General features: G+C 34.9%; 1 protein-coding gene across 1 annotated transcript in view; it reads left to right on the top strand.

Moving 5' to 3' along the window:
- ARMC3 (armadillo repeat containing 3) overlaps positions 1-14,559 on the top strand; it is a 61,569-nt gene that overhangs the window by 20,322 nt on the left and 26,688 nt on the right. The window contains exons 5-11 of the mRNA XM_058812432.1: positions 526-651; positions 1,713-1,781; positions 2,120-2,295; positions 3,628-3,822; positions 4,453-4,636; positions 9,861-10,013; positions 10,139-10,244. Of these exons, the coding sequence (XP_058668415.1) occupies positions 526-651; positions 1,713-1,781; positions 2,120-2,295; positions 3,628-3,822; positions 4,453-4,636; positions 9,861-10,013; positions 10,139-10,244 (1,009 nt within the window). The remainder of the gene's footprint in view (positions 1-525; positions 652-1,712; positions 1,782-2,119; positions 2,296-3,627; positions 3,823-4,452; positions 4,637-9,860; positions 10,014-10,138; positions 10,245-14,559) is intronic.

The raw sequence follows: 14,559 nt of genomic DNA, 5'->3' as shown, positions 1-14,559 counted from the left end.
AAACACTTCATTCTCAGGTGCTAGAAATCTCAGGTAGGAATTAATGATGCAAATCCTGGTAGTTGCTTCCCTTGAGGAATAGTAAAGATTCACAGAATCAGTGAACTGTTATGTTGGGAAAAATGCAATTGGGAGGCAAGAGAGGAGGAAAATAAAATGCATATTCACCTGAATTTTATCAGGTGTAGAGTATTCACCTGATACTATTCACCTATACTTTGCTAAGTAGGAAGCTTTCCTTTGTACTTCCACTTCCATTTTTCTCCAACAACTGAGTGGAGTGTCCAATAGACAGAAGCATCCTTTGCTTGAAAAATGTGAATTAATCTGAGATACTATTAATCCTTAAACTATCTGACACATATTTATTAGGGGTGTAAATCAGATGATCTTCAAAGGAGCTGTCAGGCCTCTGTTCTTTGGTTCTGCTGTTCAATAAAAGATTGGTAGTGGTTTTACCTAGATTCATTAGAGCTGTGAGGTTGCTGGCCTTTTTCTTGGGCTTTTAACCCAGTTCCTTTTCAGGTGATGAAAACAAGGTGACACTTCTTGGTCTTGGAGCATTGGAACATCTGTATAAGCTCCTCTCACACGAAGATCCACTTGTACGCAGAAATGCCGTCATGGTAGTTGGCATCATGGCTTCTAATAGTAAGAGTCTCGAGGTTTTACTATTTTTCAGTGTGTGGTCATCAAAACAAGAGGTTGATCATGTGAAAAAATCCTATATTGATGCCCAGACTAAAGTGATGTAAGGTTGAGTTTCAGTGGCTGTTATTTTATAGTGCTTTATAGACCTGTATCTGATTAATGTAATTAAACAGGTCTTAATTTGGTGAATGTCTTACCCAGTTGTCTTCCACGAGGATATCCCAACCACACTCTCAGTCTTTTCATCAGCTGCTTGTCATGCTGCACTGGACCTTGCCCTCTTAGATTACTTTTAATTCAGCATTAGCATATTGTCAGTGGTGCTGCACAAACATGGATTTGAATGAACAAATATCTCCCATTTATATTCACATCTTAATTGTTTTTTTATTTAGAAGTAAATTAAACTCATACCTTTTTTTTCCTCACATTTCAACATGTTGAATATGTTGATAATAACAACACAGCCCTGTAGGATCACATGAAGTCTGTCCCAAAAAATATTACTCAATTTTTCTATCCAAGGGTTGAGGTTTTGCTACTTTGCCATTGACAACATTAGAAATGCAATCTGAAAGACTTTACTGTGATTTTAGTAAGACCTGTGTAATTCATGTTTTCCATTTGCTGTGTGGGCTGGCATCAGCACAAAATTGCAAAGTGATGGCTTGAAAACTAAACAACAGAAGGATTGCTTTTAATTTGATAATTTTAACCACAAATAATTTTAACTATCAGGGTATGACTTCTTTGGCAGCTAAAATCATGCAATATTTAATCAGTACTTGCTAGATGGAAGTATTTTGAATAGAGTTTCAATGAAATATAGAGGAACTTCATGTGTATCAAATGTCATAGAATGTCATCTGCAACTTGAAAGTCTCTGCTTTTTTTTCTGGGCCCATTATGATCTTGGTCTAACTTGTGTGTCTTTCCCAGTCAGGTCTTTTTGTCACTCAGGGAATAACCATAAGTACATTTTGCTTGGAGAAGATTCTGTTTCCTTACTCAGCTAAGACTGCCAAACAAATGACTTGATATTTGTATTTTCTTCATCGTAGATGATGTGAGGAAGTTACTGAGGGAACTGGACGTCACTAATTCACTTATATCACAGCTGGCTCCAGAAGGTACCTTATAGTATTCATTCCTTGTACAAAAGTACAGTCAGAAATAATTTATGATTGCCATTTTATCAGACAATTAAATAAAATCTATCTTGTAAAATGATATTTCTTAGTACATGTTTAATAGGTAAGTGCTTTTATAGGAGTAGCTCTGTAGCTCACTGAGTAGTGTTTTGTGTTGTACAGATGGAACAAGTATGGACATATTGGGTATGGTTAACAACTATTGTTTATTGATTTCAAATAATGCTTTAAATGAAAATTAATTCTCTATTGAATTAGTGAAAATATTCTGTGCTGAATAAAACTTAATCAAAATGTTTATTTTTTTTTCCCCACAGAAGATGTAGTTATCCATGAGTTTGCTACTCTTTGTCTAGCATATATGGCTGTTGAATATACTACTAAAGTAAAAATATTTGAGCAAGGTGGGTTAGAACCACTTATCAGACTGTTAGGTAGCCCTGATCCTGATGTTACGAAGAATTCACTTGAGTGTATCTACCTTTTGGTACAGGTAAAGTTTGCTCTTGTTTGTTGTGTTAAACTTCAGAGGCAGATAAGCATTTGCACCCCTACCCCTGACATTCTCTATGGGGTTTAGTAATTTTAAAATATTTGCTCCCTTTACTCCACAGTGTTCGTGAATGTTTTTGAAATATTGAGTCCTTGCACCTGTCTCTAAATGTTAAATTGGTTATGAATAGAGCTGTTTTTAATTCTGTTAAACTTAATGCAGTTGTCTGTGCTGTACTGCAGTAAAGGTAAAATCAGTAGGAGGTTCCGATTTTTAAAACTAAATAACAATTTGCCTTCTGTCTTAGTTGAAAAATGTTAATCTTAGTAATGAGAGTTGTAATCTGTCTATCCAAAAGGCTGGAATCACCCTGTAAATTAAAGAACTACCAATTGCATTGTTTCTTGTTTTGACCAGCAAGTCCATAGCACAATTTGGAACATCTTTTAATGATAGGTGAATGCTGTCAACAGCTACTCTCCATACTGGGAGGAATAGATTCGTTATTGGCTACTTCCACTAATGTCATCCATATGCTGCTTAGCAAAAGAATGGTGCATTTGTGTGGCAGTTCTTTCCCATGGCTTAAGCGAATCAATTCAGTAATGAATTCAGTTTATAACTCTATCTCTTTTGGGGCATCAGAGCATGTCTATTCAGAATCACATTTTACTCTTTCTCCTTTTTTACTATCTCGCTGTCTTTGTTGCAGGGTATATCTGGATAACTGCACCTGGTGCTTGCTTATATTGATAAGGATAATTGCATGCTGCACATGTGCAATAAGCTATTTAAAAGCAAATTGTAATTTATTTATTTATTTTCTTTTTTAATATAATCAGCTACTGTCTTTTTATTAAGCTGCACATTCACTGTTTAAAGTTGAAATTTTAAATTGTCATTTTATAATTACTAAAACAAAAGAAGATATAACCAGGCAACCACAGCAGAGTGCAAAATACTGTTTTCCTCCCACTGAGGTAAATAAAAATGGTGAAACTAAATTTAAAAACTTTCTCAAAGAAACATTTATGTTGAGGCAAACATGGTAAAATAAAGAGTGAATAGGGTTTTTTACACAGGACTAGATTTTGTGGTGAGTATGTCAGTCATGCAGAAAACCCCTAGAATTTCAGGTTTCTGGGGCTTGATTATATTCAATTTGATTCTTAACTTAAAAGAAAGAAGTCTGCAGAACTGGAAGCTCTGCAGTATTGACTCATTGTTTAATATCTGAATTCAGATTTTTGGTGTTCTTTCTGCAAAGTGAGAAATTGATGTATTGTTATATTCTCTATCACTAACATTCTTTGTTGGACTATTTTACTGCAGGATTTTCAAAACCGTGCTGCAGTTCGGGAACTGAATGTAATTCCACCCTTGCTGGGACTACTGGAATCTGAATATCCAGTCATTCAGTCCTTGGCCCTTCAAACCTTAGAAGTAATTAGCAAAGACAGAGAAACCAGGATATTACTGGAAGAATATAAGGGATTAGATTGCCTTCTGAATATACTGGAAAACAATGTATGGTTTACTTGCCTTAAGATTTTTTTTTGTTCTTGGTGCTGATGCTTGTATTACTACTGAGAAATAATACTTACTTTATGGAAGAGAGATATAAGAATAAAGATTTACTTAGTTGTAGGGAACTTTGATAGAAATAGGATAATTTAGGATATCTAAGAAAAGAAGCAAAGACATTTCCCAATGTTTATTATTATTATTCAGTTTTTGAATTAAGTTTACTTTATAAAATGGCTTTAGACACAATTTACTAGCATTGTTTCTGTTATTATGAGAATCAGAGGACTACCTGGGTTCAGATGTCACAGTGGGAAATATAATGCACAGAGATACTAGTGAAGTTTTTTAAGATCACAGGCACATTCTGAGTACCTGTCTAGCCCGCTTTGATGTAAATTAAAAACTTCTGGGAGTTTTACTATTTTTAATAAATTGTATTGAATCCTAGAGTCATCATCAAATAAATTATATGAAAATATGTATTTTTAAATGTGTACTTTGCTGTATGAATAAACTGTCCAAAAGAAAGTTGCAACAATTATCTTACAAACTTAAAAGCCTAAGATATTTTAGTCCTGATTTCAAGGTTGTTTGGGTTTTTTGCTTTAATTTTTTTTTTTTTTTAATTAGGAACTCAACGATCTACATGTCGAAACTCTTGCTGTGTTGGGAAATTGCCTCGAGGATGTGCATACTCTGCAACAGATTCAGCTGACAGGAGGCATTCAAAAACTACTTTCATTTTTAAAAGTCTCTACTGTTCCTGATATTCAGAAGAATGCAGCAAAGGCAATTACCAATGCAGCTTATGACTGTATGTGACTTTTCAACAATCCATAGACATGAAATTGTTTATGAAGTAAATTTTTATCGAGAATGAGGTCATCTTCTCTGGTTGAGGGTAGTACTTGTGTTGAAGAAAGCACTGGCAAGAATTAATTACAGTGATGAATCTTGCCAATCAGAGCAGCAATTGAATGCTAGGAGGTTTTATATCTATATATATTTTAAAATGTTATGGTTTTGCCTCATTTTATTTTCAATTTATTTTTATTATTTTATTTTATAATGGTCTTGTAAAATTATGTCCTCAAAGGAAAATGGACCTCTGAAAATATGATCCCTGTCTTTTATTTAGTGATGCCAGCTGATTGCCATCTTAAGCCACCTTTGCTGGCACTATTTCTGCCTCTATCTGTTAAGACTTCATTGCAAGCTGACTTCCTTTTGCATTCAACTGCTCTTCTAAATGTCAGGCAATTTCAAATACAAATTCCTTTAACAGAGGCATGAAAGGAAACCTTTCAAATGGCTTGCAGATTATTATTCCCAGGGGAGTTAAATAGTTTCATTGTAATCTTTTTATAATTATTCATCCTATAGTTCTTTTTCGTATACTTTTCTTTAATTCACTGAGGAATTCTGAATTAGGCAGAACATGCTCATTATTTATGCCCACAAGGATGCTCTTTTAATCAAACTACATTTGAAATTCCTTCCATACATTGGCTACTGAGTTGCAACGTGCCAAGTAGTGTTGTATAACAAAATGCAATGTAACTAATAACATACTTCTGACTATAGATTTTACTTCTGTCAAGGGACTTTTATGACAGTAGAATTTAAATATTTCATTCATAATTCTGGCACCTTGTGGTTGAATCATGGCTTTATGTGTATTTTAAAAATAGGTCATTTACTTTAATACATGGATAAAATAATCTCTCCTTTCTGCCATATTTCAGACCTCCTTTCATCTCTCCCCATGCTATCTTTCTGATTCTTTTCTCACCTTGCTTAGTTTGATATCCTGAATATTTGTAATTATTTGGATTGAAAATGATACACAGAAAGAATGTCCGAGCATTCTGTAGATTTTTCTTTGCTTTTATCATTATCTGTTAGAAGCTTGGCAAGTCACTGAAAATTGTTTTCATTAATGTTCAGTTATCAAAGGCAGAAAGGGACCTTCTTATGTCAGTATTTTCTTTGTGTATTTTCTGTGTTGTTATTTTATTACGCTACTTAGGACTGTCAGTATCATTTTTATAGTCCTGTGACAGGCTTGTAAGTTGTATGCTAAGCAGATTTATATTTGCTCCCACTGCTTTCTACTGCGTCTTCCTCCTTTATCATATTTATTTTCAAATAACCATAGCCTTCTTTTCCTCTTTCACACTTTTTTTTCAGTTTTTGTGGCCTAATATTTTAGCAGCTGTTAGTAGAAGCATGTCTGAGCACATTTTTAAAGCACGGTTGCAAGAACCACAGATAATATATTACAGTACTGCCTGTGATCTTATATCATGGGATGTTACCGTCAGTGAAGATGCATCTTCTTGTCATGCTTCTTTACAAATGGAGTCAATGAGGTTTCATTATAAAGGTTTGCTCTCTTCTTCAGCCTATGACAGTTAGTATGGATGCAGCAAGCTAGGAAAATACATCAAAAGGAGATTTAAAATATTTGCTTTCAAGCTGTGGAATTTTGGTGACACCCAGTTAGACAACAGGAAACTTCTTGTCCTGGTGCAGTGGAAAACACAGTCCAGTAAAATTGCTGCTCAATGTAGTCCCCAAAAGCACTGAAAATTTTTCAGCTACCCAGAGATACTGGTCTAAAGTCAGCCTTGCAGTGAAAAGAAAAGGCCATTATAAGAAACAGCCCAAGTGCAAAAAGAAAACAGAAATATTTTCAGTTCTTTGATTGGATTGTGGTTGTAAGCATACTAAACAGCCTATCCAAAATGCAACACTAGCATATACTATACTAGTACTTGCCTTGATTTGAATCCAGTATAAGACAACACAGCTCTTAGTTCTCTAGTGACTTTTTCATTAAATTTGCAGTAGCTATACCCACATTCTTCAGGCTTGATAATCATGATTGCAATTTACCAACATTTCCTGTATACTTGGGTAAAAAAATACTGCTTTTCACTGGAATGAAAAACCTACTTTTGCCATGACAGAACATGTATCTAGCTGTTTTTTTTTTTTTAATCCTGGCAGCTGAGTATACAGCAGTATCTGGTTTTGAAATTATTATTGTTGACAGATGGAATTTGGTTTTGGATTGGGTTTTTTTTTCCTGATAGATGTGATCATAGCAAGCATTTTTGTTTTATGTCCCTTTCAACCCTTTGGAAAGGGACTCTTGTAACTTGGTGTTGTTGTTATAAGAAATATATATATCCCTTAAGAGTTATTCTCAGTATCAGAATAAATTACACAGTATAAACATGATATTCAGCTTTAAATAGCATCTTTAGGATGCTTCTCTGTTTAAGTACATTAAAATGGATCATATTTCTATACATAATCATTATGCCCTTGTCTCTGAATTTTTTTTTTTGTTCTCTAACATAATTTTGAATTTATTATATTAATTTATTGATAATTTTGTTTTGTTTGCTCAGAATTACACTGGTGAATTGTACTGTAATTCTTGCCTTGCCCACCAAATAATGCAGTCAATTCAGAATGCTAAATTATAATCTAATGCTATAAATTATTGAATGTCTGTGAGTGGATTATCTGGGCTGTTGATTAAGGAGAGCCTGATTTTCCCCTGACAATGCCAGACACACCAGCCACAACAAAATGCTGTGGAGTGTATATGGGGAAAGTGGTGATCACTCTGTGCTAAGCCAAACTTCTGGTTTGAAGCTCTCCACATTCTTTCTGTGTATCTCAGTGCATCTCATGCTCAAAGGGAAGCACACTAAACATGCTCTGTGTCCTGAATAACAAAGGCAATTCATAATACAGATCTTTGTTTATCTCAGTTAGCTCAAGATCAGTGGGAGGTCATGATACTATTTAGCATTAACTTTTTCCATTTGAAAATTGTATAAATAATTACATAAGGTGATGACAGTGACCTGAAAAGTAATCAGTAGAATTCAGATCATGATTTCGGGGTAAGAGGGAGAAATAGGAAAATATATTGAAAAATAAAGGTTGTCTCACCATCAGGTCAGTGCATTAAAATCTGGACTGAATGGTAGATACTCCAAACTCTTTTGGAGTTGTGTATGCTTTATTTTCCTTCATGTTAAATCAATGTATTCAAATAATTTAGGGGTCAAGAAATTAATCACTGTAAAATTGGTGTTGGCACTGACGTCCGAAGTACTTCAGTATAAACTATGCTTTTCAGTTGTGCAATCTTTCTAGTCTGTAGTAAAGGACACAAAGGAAACAACTCATGCACACAGAGAGAGGATCAGCAGAAAATGTTCAATCCTTAGGTAGAATTGGCACTTGGATATTGAAATATTAATAATTTTCATTGATCTAACTACCTAAATATACATCCATACTCTATATTGTAAGTTCAATTTCAAGATGACTTTGTTATTATAAAATTCTTTTTCTGTTTAAAGTATTTTAATTACTGTTTTCAGTCATTCAAATTATTTATTCATATTATTATTTCGTATAGGCATAAATTGTCTTTAAAATAAATGCTTACCCATCATCATAGGTGCTTTTAAAAGCAAGAATAATTTAAAAGAAAATCTGTAAACAAATAAGTAACTTGCTGTAGAATAAACAAATTACTGAGGCATGAAGAACCTCTGGAGATCATTATTAGGGATTATGGACTACCTTGGCAAGCAGCAGGCCAGCAACACACTTGACAACTTGTCAAAACAGTCTCTCATCCCAATGAGGCCTTCTCTTGAGAGCTGGCTGATATGCATCAAGCTTGTGGCCAAAGTTCTGCTGATACTTAAAATCCTCCCTGTTTTATTTGTTGCATCTTTGTTTTGAGATTTCATTTGTGTATCTGAGGGTTCTAAAAGAGTTTAAAACTGAGCTGAAGAGGAGAAATCGGCTGCACCTGTCTCATCTCCATGCTTTGAGTAATTTCTGCTCTATTACATTTTTGATCAAACTTGCTTTGCTTTTCATTGACTTTGTGGACTTGTATTTGTTTACTTTTATTCACTACAGATTCAGATCTATCTAAAATAATACTTAAAATATTTTTTCCCCTTTAATTTTTTTTTGGGGGGGGACAGCAATCCAAACAAGGGAGTGATCCCTCAGAATGGTAGAATGCAGTGGTAAAATTTCTAAATATTTTGAAGTCCCACTGAATTTTCAGTCCCTGAAATTCTTTAATACTTTCCAAATTCTACTATGTCGATATAACTTTCAGCATGTAATTAGTCCAGTTTAAATTATGCATATGGTTAAATGTCTATTCTCTCTCCTTGTAGAGTTTCCGTGCTCTCCAGTGCTTTTCTGCATGAGAAAGTTTCTTTCAGGGATCTTTCTAGCAAATACCTGCATTTCTGGTCTCATCAGTTTTGAGATGAGGGAGTTTATCAGTTTGTTGGTATCTACATACAGATGTCTGTAGGTACTTCATGGGTGCTGTGTGTTGTTACTTGTGCAGAGGGAGGAACATCTCTGTCCTTCTACAGCTGCTGCTGGTCAGTGCAGTGTAGGTCAGCAGTGCTAAACTATAAAATTCAAATTCTCTGCAAAGTGGGCAGAAAATTTTCTTTGTAATACTCCTTGCCTATTTTTGGCTATTTTAATACATTGAGTGATATTTCACCAAGTTCAATTGTACATTTACTGGTATGTTCTTCAGTTTTATACACTTGGACTTTGTTAGCATAAACTGAAGTTCTGCACAATCCTGAATAAGTATGATCTGTTGTGTTGGAAAAGCTGTTTCCATCAAGCCTGTATACACTCTGTGGTTTTAAAGTCTTGCAGAGAACAAACTTTGCATTCTGTTGGGCTATGTATACTGTGGTTAATAGTCATTATTTGGGCTTGGTTCAGAGTTCAATGAAGCCTAATCCAGGAGCTGGATTTTGGATGATCCTTGTGCATCCCTTCCAACTCAGAATGTTCTGTGATGGGATTTGGCTCAGGTCCTTTGTGCATATTTCTTAGTGGCTGGTGCCTCTGTTACCAAAATATTTCCAACAACTAAATTAAATCAAATTAATGTCCTTTACTGATTTAGAAAACAAATGCAGATTAATGCTGTTGTTATTTCTCATTTAAAGCTGAAATACGAAAAATCTTACATTGGGAAGAGGTTGAGACATTTCTCCTAAGGCTTTTGGAAACTAACAATGATGATGTTAAAATTGCTGCTTCCCAAGCCATTTCTGCCATGTGTGAGAATATAGACAGTAAATGTGTCCTTGGACTCCAGGGTAAGTATGGTGGGAAAGGATGAAATATGAATTTGTGTTTTTTCTGTTTATAAGGAGAATATTATAATTTTGCAGATTGCTATGGCTTATTTAAATGTTCATATATATAATTATTTCTTTCAAAGGGATTCCTCAGCTAGTAAAGTTGCTAAGCAGTGATAATGAAGAACTAAAAGAAGTTGTAGTGACAGCATTAACTAATTTGACAACAGCCAATCTTAGAAATGCAAGGTGAGTCTGCAATAATTAAATTATTATTTTAAACACTTATCCAAAGTGTTAATATTTGGATTTTTAAAGAATACCTCATCTTGTTCTTATGCTACAAGGCAGGTGTGTTTGAATTTGACTGTCAGGCACTTTTTGGTGCTTATGAGTCACCTGGAATAACTAGGTTCTCATCAGTGTTACAAGAGCTGTGCTGTCTCTACTAAGGTTAGCGTCATCAAGGAAAGGTATGAAGCAGATGTAATGAAGGCAGAGCTGTAAATCATGTTTTGAAGAGAACATATGAGCAAAATATGCCTTATAGTCTAAAGCATTTGATGTGGAGGCTTTTTTTAAAATCCAAAATCATTGATATATTTTAAAGCTTAATGGTTCATACAACCTTTTTGACTGATCTAAATCCATTCTTTGGGGGAGATAGATCTCCTGAATATTGGCATTGTTTTGCTCTTCCTTTTTGTAATTATTTCCCAAGTCATAGAGAATGCTTGTAGTGCATTCTCTGAAAGAAAAGAAGTGTACCTTCAGAATCCAAACTTACTAACAAAGGTAACAATGGTTAGCTCACTATACATTCCAAAACAATTATATAAACTAAATTCTACTGTCAGCTATGCAGCATTCTTTTATCCCAACTCTACTAGAAGTCTCTTCCTAGAAGAAGAGTAACACAGCAGTGTGATGTATATGAGCAATCACATGTAATTTACAAACAAACAAAAAAAAGCTCCTTCAAAGTTTCTTGGAATATACTTAAAGAAGTTCTAATGGAGTCAAGGGTTTTCTTTGAAGTGAAAAAGTAAAGTAACTCACAAAACAAATTGTTTCAATTTATTGATTCAGCTCTAATAGTTACTCGTATTCACTTAATGTTACCAGATGGAGCAATAATTTGACAAAAGAGAATAATACTCTGCTCTCAGATTCACATAGTACATTTTTTTTGTCTGATATTCTGCTCTCCTCATGTGCTGGACTCTTCAGTTGGTGTCAGTGGGAGTCACACACACATTAAACGAGCACAGTGCTGGAGTCCAGAGGTCAAACTTTCAGCTCTGCTACAGCTGGTTTTCGTAGTGCAGCCCTTTGAGGTTTCACATTGTGAAAAGGGGATCTCTGGAGAGTTTTGAGTTGGTATAGCAGTTTATGCCAACTCATTCCATTTCTTTTGCTAAGGAGATAGTCAGGACATTGTTTAGCTCAACTGCTGGAACAATTCTCTGAGACCTCAGGCAGGGAAATAGCTGTCTCTGTTCCTCTGCATTATAATGAAGTCCGTATTTGTTTCTTGCTGGGCAGAGTCAGGAAATTGTAAAGGTGGCTTACATATACTTCTCTCTCCTTGCAATCCAGCTTCAAGTACAATATGGAAGCACCAGATAATCTAATCAGAGGTCTTCTGTGAAAATCAGGAAGCAATAATTTACATTAAATATGTATATTGGATGAATTCCATGTGACTATATAATTACTTCAAAGCTTCATTTCTAAATCAAAACCATTAATAAGTCACAGAAGGGTCTGAGTGTGACTAGGATCTATAAATGAATATATAGTGTTGAACCCTTAGCTGATACAAATTGGTATAGTTCCAGCTCACTGACTGACTATCAGGCCCATATTTATTTTACATTCACATGATAGGAAAAAAAAATAGTTTGGAGAAAATTCGTTCCATATTGAGTTACCATAATCATATTCCATACCAGAATGTTTCATTTGTATGTCCTGTAGACCACTGAAAATAAGTGTATAAATAATGAAGATGTTGATGCACTTTTATAATAATGTGACTTCACTGTGTGATTATGTTGACAGTATTCTGATCTCAAATGAAACTGATGAGACTAGTGCCCTTTTATCAGCTATGTGTTAGATTCTTGTTATAAACTCTTCAAGAATATAAAATCAGAAAGGTAGTAGCAGCAGGTGGACTTTATATAGCAAGAACAAAATGGGTCCAGTGATGGGGAAGACTATTTGCTGTAAGTGCTTTTCACTGGCCAGTCAAATATTCAACGTTGTTGAACTCATTTGCATGCATTCTGCTGTATTTCATTTCATAAGCATTCTTCTATATTATGTTGATTGAAGGATGCCCTTTTATTTGGTACAGTATATGTTTGAGGATATAAAATGAATACAAGATGTTTCTATTTTTGCTGGAGATTTGTTGTTCTTATTAGGTGTATCAAAAGGTGCTGCCAGCTTTTCATATAATACAGAAAAAAATGCAATTTAAAGCAATCGTGTAATTAAAACTCCCACCATCGGTAGCTCATAATGATAAAGTCTTTCATTGATTAATAGCACAAGAGCAGCATAGGCAATGGGCAATACTACCCCCCACTAATGTATATTAACCTTGACCTTTAGGTGCTTCCCCACAGCAATGAAAGGCTGGTTCTATACCCCTACCCAATCAATCCTTTGTTCCTCCACTGAGACAGCTAATAACAGTGTCAAATACGGTGGAGGTTTGGTAATTAGAACACCTGTTCACAATGAACGGGACAGAGACCAGCTTGTCATTTGACACGAGTCCTCAAGCAACCACAATTCAGCAAAAATAAATAAATTAATTAATTACTCTGCTTCCCGGTGTATTTTAACAAAAAATCTAGAGCAGAACAGGACACGAGTCCCATACAAGTGGTTTGGGTTTTCAGGTTTACTGGACAACGTGGATTTTTCAATAGGCTCTCTACCAGAAAACATAGCAGTTAATACAAATAACTTATAAAATGTTTCAGCATTTAGGTTTTTGCTGCAGAGCTGATGTTGTGTCCCACTTCAATAGCACATAGGAAGAAATATGGTGGTCAAATGCCTCCTTAGTTTACAGACTGACATCCTCAGAATATGCTTTTATAAGAATTTTACCATAAGGACAGAGTTTTAATGCTGATCAATATTGATGATAAATCCTTGTTAATACTTAGGCTCAGTAAAAATAAATTTGCAAAGTATATTGCAATTAAAAATCTCATGGGCTCATTCTAATGTCTTATGTTGCTATGTGTGCATAGCTCTGAGGTCATCCTTGATATATATGTCAGAATTTGTTTCTGTGGCCTGCTTCTGGAAAAAAGGAGAATTATGTTCAGCTGGGTATTTGCATCCATCTTTTCTATCACATTTTTTTAATCCAGAGCAATAACTTGCTTTACTGAAAACATTTATTTGGGCAGCAGAATGCCATTTAAAGAATCCTGAAGCTCTGTGGGTTTGCTGTGTCCAGGCACCGGGCAGTGTGGGTGCAGTCACTCCAGTAACGGATGTGATGCACGAGTGGAACAATTGCACACGAACAAAGAAACAGCAGCGTCATCTGTTGGGCAGGAAAATAAGCGATTCTGTGCCACACATCTAATCCTGGAACAAATGGCTTACCTCAGCCTCTGCCTATTTTTTCTCATTTGAAGTATAATCAATTATTTTCGCTTTTCATGTATTTAGGATTAGATAATCATGTTAAATATAAGTACGATATGAGAAGTAGCACATAGAAATCAGCTCTCGTGTATACCAGTTAGTCAGACATGAATTTGACCAGCTCTTTCCTTCAGTATTGTCGTAGCACAAATGCCATTTCTAATAGCTGCCTTCATAAATCTGGCAATGTCTGAATTCTGGGCACCTAATGGATTTGCCACTAAAGGAAAACATATGCTCTGAAATTTAGAACTTTGTGCTGGACAAGAAAACTTATTTTAAGCCTCAATAATATTTGTTCTCAATTGTTTATTTTAACATCAAAATTTATAGCATTCAGTTAGAATTTGGTATGAGGGAAGAAGGAAAAGAATGGTTTTTCTTCATTTGTACTAAGGACTGCAGAAAGTTTTGGTACATGACAGACTTATGGCAGAATATTTCTCCTGATATTTATAATAAATGTCAGGTGACAAAATTCTGTTTTATATCTGGATTCAAGATAGTGAAGTATCATCCCAAAATTTACAAAGTCAGCAAGCTTGATGTAATTTAATTTTCTAATTCTTAAATTCACAGGAATCAGAGAACCTATTTGAATTCACAAAGATTATATCCATATAGGCAGTTCCAGGCATTGGTGCAGCATCTGAAAGTATGCTTTCTGAAATGTACCAAGATTGTCAAGATTTGAGAACAGTTTGGGATAGGAACAGAGGCTGGGAACTCATTGGTCGTGGACAGTGCCCAGAGAGGAGAAAGTGAGTTGTTCCCTTGACTTTAGTGGGTGTTATATCTTTTATTCCAAACTGAAATTCATACACTGATCTAATGACTCAAAATACATCCTCAATCTGTTTCACCTGTAGTGAGAGCGTCTCAC

This window comes from Ammospiza caudacuta, chromosome 1 (assembly GCF_027887145.1).
Source record: "Ammospiza caudacuta isolate bAmmCau1 chromosome 1, bAmmCau1.pri, whole genome shotgun sequence".
Lineage (NCBI taxonomy): Eukaryota > Metazoa > Chordata > Aves > Passeriformes > Passerellidae > Ammospiza > Ammospiza caudacuta.
This window is presented reverse-complemented; position numbering and strand designations above follow the sequence as displayed.